Genomic DNA, 8563 nt, shown 5'->3' with positions numbered 1-8563 from the left:
TTAGGGGGGCTTGAATAAAACTAGGAGGGACTAAGCCCCCCCCTAGACCACCCAAATTGCGCCTATGTCTATATCAAATTGTAAAAATGTAAATTACATGCAGTGGCGATGTGGAGCAATCGATATTTGCACCACCAAAATTAGCCAAAATCACGAAAATATATAAATTATTTTGTAATTGAAAATTAACAATATTTTAATTATATTACCTATCTAAGGCATGAAACAGGGGCATCATTTCAACTTCTTGTTGTTGGTGCGAAAATGTTTGCAGGCCATTCAAATTGTTACCAGGCCACATAGAAAACTTTTTTTTTCTTTAGTGTGGGGGGGGGGGGGGGTATAGTAAGGACAAAAACTGTAGAATATTAATTGTAAAATGTATTTAATACGTCACTTATATTAGTATGAAAACTTCACAATATTATTACTATTTTTGAAGAGCAATGTGTAGGTACTTTTAATAAGTTTATATTATATTGTGGATGCCAGTTGTATTTGGTAAGCAAATTTATGGATATAAAGCACCTTAATAGTACTTAATCGAACCTAAAATATACATTTTTTCTCCCTGCACACTCAAAATAAATAATATAGCTAAACGCCTAAACCTGAAATTTGTTTTATGGGTTACCTTGTTCAAAATGGCACAATATACTTAATTCATATTTCTACATTTTTCCACATCTAATTTTAATTTAACAACTTAAATTCTTAAAACTTAAAACTCTTAATCGAGCTGCACCTCCTTTTCTTTTTTGTTCGTTCATAATAGAAAATACTTAATACACTCGTAAAATTAAAAAAAAAAACTTTTAATAATTAATGATAATTTATCAGTTGAATAAAATATTTATAAAAACAAAAAAATTAACATTAATATATTTATAGAAACTGAAACCACCTAAACGGACTAAAATACTGACACTTGGTGGTTGTCGGGTTGTATAATATTAAATATTAAGCAAATATTATTATTATTATATAATATAATATATTATTAAGTATTTCACTTCTTTCTCGATCACGACTAGAACAATCGTACTCTCGACGTACTAACTAAAATTGGTGGTAGAATTTCTACCGTAGAAAGTAAGTGACAAGGTTAAAAATGTAAGCAAATAATATTCTGTGGTTGCTATTTTTAGACAATTTTTTTCCCTTTTGATGGGAATTATATATCATGTTGTTTTCTTATTATAACGAGTAGGGAGATACCGGAGCGTGATAAAGAAATCCTATACCAGCATAATATATACCCACAGATATTTATATATTCGATGGTAATAATATCATGGTAGAGAATAAAAAATATATATAACCCATAGACATAATTATTTTATTATTATTTTATATTATGTCTATGATATAACCACACAACCACATCGATAATTTTTGGAAATAAAACCCATTAGTACCTAGATTATTTATTATTTTTTTTTTAAATACTGAAAAAATATAAAATATATATAACACTTAGGTATATCGGCGCTTATATTTATTGTTGGCAGGCCAAAGAAGGCGTTTATAAAAAATGTTGGTGCAAATGTACACCCTGCACCCCCCCCCCCCCCCCCCCAAATGACGCCCCTGGCATGAAACCGTAAAACAAGGTTTCTTAAAAGTTGTTGTTGTATAACGATTTTAAAAATATCAAAAATACAGGAACAATTATTTGTTGTAAAAGCATTTAAAGTTCAAAGTTATACAAAATTGGGAATTGAACCATATACCATATTATTATGACGATTTCATTATTTTAATTTTTAAATTACAATCAAATAATTAGAATCGTTATATTTCGTTCATCTATTTAAAGTCTTATCTATTTTCGTCCAAATTTTAAATTTTAGAATGTCTAAAAAAAAAATTGTGCTTATTAATTTTTTTAGACTATAGAAAACTTATGAAGAAATGAAGAACATTGTATTACATTTTCAAGCATATTGACCAAGCAAAAATTATTTCAAGGAAAAAAAAACAAAAATCAAAAATGTATAATAGCATATAATATTCATTGTAAAATCAATAGGTACATCATCGCTCCACTCAGAACCTTAAAATTATTAGGAACTATTTAAAGGAAAAAAATGAATGATGTAAAAGGTTATAAATAGCTCAAAAATAATCAAAATATTTTTAAATTCATACAATGTAAAGAAAATAATAGTACAAACATTTTTTGGTATTTTCGTGTATCTACTATAATTCATTTTTGAATGTTCACAAAATAAGAAAATTGATTTTTTGTGAAAATACCCATTTTCCCATAACATTTTTCGGGGTTTTCCCGATTATTATCTAGGATTTTTGAACTTTGGCCCTGCAATGTAGCAGGTTGTATTATTTCATTTAACTACCAGTAAAGAGGCCAAAGTTAAAAATCGAAGCATTCCTGTAACTTAGTACTTTGTACACATTAAGATCATGTGCAGTCTGCTGCAGGTGAAATCGGGTCGTGTTTAGGTTTAATAATATAGTACCTATTGTTAAAATGCAACAAAGATATATATCCTAATATACATTTTTTTATTTAAAAAGGATTAAATCACCTCTACGCCCTACGCGTCACGATATCTGAAGTAATACTGAAATAATACATTAACCTATGTATTTTGTAATGTTTTATTTTTTCAATTTGGAAGAGGCTAAAATGGTTTAGCGATGTTAAGCATTCATCGTGATGTTGACATTAATGAAGACGAAGAGTTGAAAGAAATATCTTGAAAACCAAGACAAATGAATCATAGGCGCAACTAGTGTTAAAATTCTGGGGGGGGGGGGGGCTAACAAAACTATTTTATAAAAATAACCTATAGGAGGCTTATATCTAAATCGATAAGGGATATTTTTTTTTGTGGGGGGGGGGGGGGGGGGGCTAAGCTGTAAACTTATACAAATTAACTGAACAATATTATATTGTGAAAATAATTAATGTATAATATTATAAATGTTGGTATAGTTTTAAGTAAAATCATGCCTATAAAAGTGCACTTTACGGAAAGGTAAGATAACAAGAAGTAAAGCCCGGGGACAGGATATCCTAGATATTTGTCCCCCTGCAGGCCCTAATGTGCAAAATAGTTTTGGTCATATCAGCATGTACCTACATGAAGTTGTTGTCCCCCCCTCCCACATTGTCCGAATGATTTCAAATTTTGAATTTTGAATTTGAGTTTACTCAGAACTGGGTGATTTGCAACTAACGAAACTCAATTTACAATTATTTGGTGGTATTTTGAAATCATTCAAACTATGTGGGGGGGGGGAGCAACTTCATGTACATCATATAATCCCCTAGAAAAAAATTCTAGATACGCCACTGTACTTTGTATATTATGTAATTGAATGAATTAATATAATATATTTATATATATTATATAAATATATTTGCAGACATACATATTTATATTTATACATATTACATTTATATTTTGGGCAGAATTATTTACCATGGACCTTTTAATTACCTGCTATTGCCGGACCCAACAATAAAGGTTATCCTGGGCCAAGTTTATATTTTCGAGTCAATACACTCTTCCTGTAGGTGTGACAACTTTTATTCTCAAAAGACTGCCTGGTTTATCTGTAGATTGTGATAGACTCTGTTTTCTCTATTATTATAAATGTAAATTAATTTACCTATATATAAATATACAGCGGAGTACACACATGCGGAAAACAAAATATAGTAATGATAACCAGAATATGATAGACACCACCAAAAATTTCGGTTGCGTCCGTGACAACAATATGTTTTGTAATAGTAACAACATTTTTTATGTAAACTAACTTTGGTAATGATAACGTAACTTTTCAGTTGTAGACAGTCATTCGGTTTGATAGATTTTACCAAACACGTTGTAACTGACTAACAAAACAATGTGTAGCTGTTGCCAATTTAGCATATATTTTTAGGTAAATATAACTACTATAAATATAACTACTATTGGGTTGAGTTAATTTATACCTGAATGTTACTTTTACAATTTGTTTTGCTAATGATACTGAATTTGATATATGTGAATTTATAATTTATCTATATAAAATGTAGTACCCACTACCTATATTTACTTATTGCATCATTAGTACAATTATAGTACCTATATGTTAACAGTAATATAAATATTTAACTATTCATACTTTTAGGTACAGTTAGGCAATGCATATCTTTATAAATAAGTAAAACAAAATAATTCACACATTAAAAAGTTTAATAGTTGTACATATATCATAGATACAATATAAGTGGTTTAAAAATTATTTTATTTCCAAATTTAACTCTATCAGATGAATGAAACAATAAAGCCAAAAAAATGGCGTTCAAAGAAGATTGACGATGAGGAGGTATACAAGGAATTGACACATACACTGCTCCAAGCTTATGAATGCCTGAATGACTTCCTAATGCATTACCAACTTCGTAATCATCAAAAAATAAGAAAATAGGAAGTACGATTAGAGTACCATGATCTTTTTCTTTTTTTTTCCATACTGAGCATTGCACAAAGTTTATTAAAATTGAGCTATGTACTTTTAATTTATTAACATATTCTAATGTATCTAATAGCAAATGTTTTATTTGAAAAAAGTTTTTAAAAATATTTCTTAATGGAATAAATTGTTCTGTACAATGAACGGGGACCATACAGTGAGAATTACTTTTATTATTTTGTGCATTTAACCGCTCACCAATAACATATTCACAAGGAGCAATATATGTTCCAAGATCTGTAAAATATTTGATTCTTTTATATTCTGTGCCAAGGTTAGTAAAAGGTTCCTCAAGTACTTCCAAAATATTGTTAAAATGATTAAACGACTCATTAGAAATATTTCCTTCTGAAAACAATTTGATAGTATTATTTTTTAAAGTTTGATGTATACCACTAAATATGTTTTTCATATCTTTGACAACTGTTTGCACAACATTTCGTGGAACTTGAGGGTTCGCATATAATGAAGCCAAGAAATGTTCTACACTATTTACGGCTAATACATTGTCAGTATCTGGTATAGATTCCGGCAACACTGAACTCATTTTGCCAAAAGAAGTATTAATATTATTGCTATTACTTTGCTCTGGTAAAGTATTTATAATTACACAATTTGAAGTAACATACTGAGTTTGTGTAGACATTTCTTCCACTGATATGTGAGAGGCCAAATGCTTCTTAAAAGAATTTAGTAAATGAAATGACCTCAGACAATTAACCTCTGCACAATCATAAGAAATAAAGTTATGATCAGTGTGTTTAAATTGAAAATGCTTACATAACAATGAGATGGATGAAAGGTTTAACTTGCATATAAAACAAATAGGCATATTTGAAAAATTTAATATTTATATGTAGGTAGTTAAATAATAATATCTAAAATAGTAATTATCACTTTATAAAACTTAATATATGTTGAAATCGCTTAGAAGAGAATTTACAGAAACATACTCTGTGTCCCATGCAGTGTTAATTTTGTAAAAGCCCTTTTGAATGAACGTCCAAACAGGCAAACATTCAATTGGATATTGAAGGTTCAAAGAGTGAATAATTTTAAAACAACAGTCAACGGAATCAATGATTGAGTTTAACACATAATATGTTCCATCAACGAGAACAAAATATTGCGAAATTTCATTTATGTTAGGTCCAACAATAATTATTAAAGGCTGTAATGTAACCCCTAACTGAGCATACTTTTCTTTGCATCTTGTAATATTCTCTTGAAGCTCTGAGTCATCCTTAGAATTTGAACACAATATACTTTTTAGACGTCTATCTCTAGTAATGGCCCAGTACTTTTCTACTAAGCTCCAAGGGTCAGATGAATTACTTAGCCATTCAATTTCATCATCAACATTTTCATCTACAATTAATAAATGGGTATATTATAAGCTATTTTTACTTTTTATTTTTTATAGATTCTATCTAATTAAAAACTTGTAGTGCCTTCTTCAGTTTGGTAAGATAATAATGAACCTTCAGATGTAGAACCAGTAGAAGGAGACCGCCTTGTTGTAACAATAATACCAGCTTTTTTATATTCACGTCTCCTATTGTTGAAACAATCAAGAAGTTTACCTTTGGCAGCTTTTTTCATCAAAGGACCTACAATCAATATAACATAATGTAGTATTAATGATTAACGACTTTTAAAAGTAGGATAACTTTAATAATCATGTATTTACCATAGTTCATGTAAGGAATGAAGTAAGTGCTAATATGTTCCTTGGGAAAAACTTCAATAATTTCCTGTGATAGCAATAATAAACATTGAGATTTGATCGATTTGTCAGGATCATCCTGAAGTTCTTTTCTCACAATTAATTGACACAACTTTCTTCTGCCACTATTATCCAATAAACCTGATTTTTCGTAAGTTGATAGTAAAGCTTTTCCTTCAGGAGTCTTTTTTAAATAATTTAACAAATCACAGCGCTAAAAATAAAATAAATATATTTTAAATTAGAATTCAAAGATATAGGTAACCACTTTAACAATAAATAAGTGAATACAAATGTTTAACACTTGACTGGCTTACTCAGAAAATTAAAATTAAAACAAATATTCAATACAGTAGTAAATAACAATTACCTTTTCTGATACTGCAGAAGTAGTGGGTTGCTCACAATATGGTAAGCTATAATCAGATGAATTTGATGTTGATGGTTCACTTCCAAACAAACTAGAAACCTCTGAATTTGATGTAAGAGTTACTGATTCACAATTTACCAAATTAGGAAGCTCTGAATATGGTGCATTAGAAGTGGGCAATATTGGTGATGTAGATGGAATTTCAATTATTATATTATGAGAGTCAGTATTGTCCTAAAAAAAAATACATTATTATACAAACTATTATGCTTTTTTTACTCAAAAGTTACTGATATGTATTTAAAAGAATTACAACTAAAATGTGTTTGGCAGTAAGAAGCAGTGAAAAAAATTGAAATATAAAAATTGAATTTAGGGTCTATAAAGCAAAGTAAATATTTTAGGTGAGTGTATAACAGGGTAACTGGATAAGTAATGGACAAGCAGTTTGCAAGTGTTTATTAAACACACAAGGTTAATTGGCAAGTGCATAAGTATTAAAATTGCCTCGAATACTGCTAATGCTATCATACAAATTTCCCATAAATGATAAAAAATCAAAATTAAATTTATAGTCTAAAAGGCATAGTAAATATTTTAGATTGATGTATGTAGTGTATAATTATTAATATTAAGTATTGACACTATCTCAGCAATGAAAAAAGTTAAAATATAAAAAATTGAATTAAGGGTCTATAAAGCTAAGTAAATATTTTAGGAGAGTGTATAACAGAATAAGTAATGGACAAGCAGTTTGCAAATGTTTATTAAAAACAATAGGTAAATTGACCTTTGGTTAATTGACAAGTGCATAAGTATTAATACTGCCTCGAATATTGCTAATGCTATCATAAAAATGTTCAATAAATGAAAAAAAAAATCAAAATTAAATTTATAGTCTACAAATGTATAGTAATTTATAGCTGCTTAGCTAAACTGGTAACCTGGTTGCTCAAAACTGTATTGCCAAAACACGCCTATAGTTAAAATCAATCAAGTAAACAGGAGAAAGGTATAACATCCTTACCATATTATTAAAAGATTGATCATTAACTTGGGTAATCACTTTACGCCATTCTTCTAAGTTAACTTTAAATTTTGCCCTATGGCCAACCATTGGTATGATTTCTTTCATCATCTCATCAGTGATAAGTGTCAAGCAAGATATATCTATTCCATGTTCTATTATAGAGAAAAATAAGAAAAATACATAAGCCAATAAACAATGGGAGGCAATAAGTAATTAAATTCTTTAAAAAAAACTATTTAATAGAGTAGGTACCTATTTATTTGAAATTATACATAACTACCTAGGTACATATTTTAATTATTTGAAAAATAAGAAAACAATATTTTGAGCCTCGCTTTTATAAGGTATAATACCTATAACTTAACGTCTTAAAAAACTTCTGATTTCTTCAAACTAATTTAACTAATTTTAAAGGGTTAGGTATATCATTTTTATTATTTTATTTAGAAGTGATCCTACATACTTAATATTTAGTTAATATGTTAGTATTTAAATTTATAAGCACATGCTTTAAACAAAATTATTTCTTTTTAATGACTTACCTTTAAATATGTTTACATATGTTTCTAAACCCCAAACCGTGAGCATATCTGAAACATCTTGATCGGCCATTTTACACAGTAAATTTAACAATTTTAAAAACAGTTTAAGATTTCAAACGCAGAGTTTAAAATATGACGTTTTTAAACCTCGTGGTAAACATCAACGCAGCACTGAGCAATGCAGAGCTTAATATAATAGGCAATAAGGAAATGCACCATACAGAATACCAAACGTATTGTCAACTTAGCATGTCGCACTGTCGTAGGAACAAAAACATTCGTAGTATCAGCCTAACAGTGAGGTAGTTTTTACCAAACAAACGGTTATTTTTGTCGTATCCCGGTATCAATTCATAAATGGTTAGGTAATTCTAATCAAATGTTTTGTAGCTATAAATAGT

General features: G+C 28.8%; 1 protein-coding gene across 1 annotated transcript; it reads right to left on the bottom strand.

Moving 5' to 3' along the window:
* Positions 1–6586: 6586 nt before the first annotated feature.
* LOC132937269 (uncharacterized) lies at positions 6587–8232 on the bottom strand. Its single transcript, XM_061004112.1, has 2 exons — positions 8163–8232; positions 6587–7772 (listed from the first exon to the last, which is right to left on the bottom strand). Exons 1-2 carry the CDS (start codon positions 8230–8232, stop codon positions 7543–7545), a joined length of 300 nt encoding a protein of 99 aa, XP_060860095.1. The 3' UTR covers positions 6587–7542.
* Between the last annotated feature and the right edge of the window lie 331 nt (positions 8233–8563).

This window comes from Metopolophium dirhodum, chromosome 1, assembly GCF_019925205.1.
Source record: "Metopolophium dirhodum isolate CAU chromosome 1, ASM1992520v1, whole genome shotgun sequence".
NCBI lineage: Eukaryota > Metazoa > Arthropoda > Insecta > Hemiptera > Aphididae > Metopolophium > Metopolophium dirhodum.
This window is presented reverse-complemented; position numbering and strand designations above follow the sequence as displayed.

Excerpts from the sequence above, each read along its gene's own strand:
- LOC132937269 (XM_061004112.1), bottom strand. The coding sequence starts at position 8,232 with ATGGCCGATCAAGATGTTTCAGATATGCTCACGGTTTGGGGTTTAGAA. Across the intron at positions 7,773-8,162 it reads ATATGTAAACATATTTAAAG|AACATGGAATAGATATATCT; the intron begins GTAAGTCATTAA and ends TCTCTATAATAG.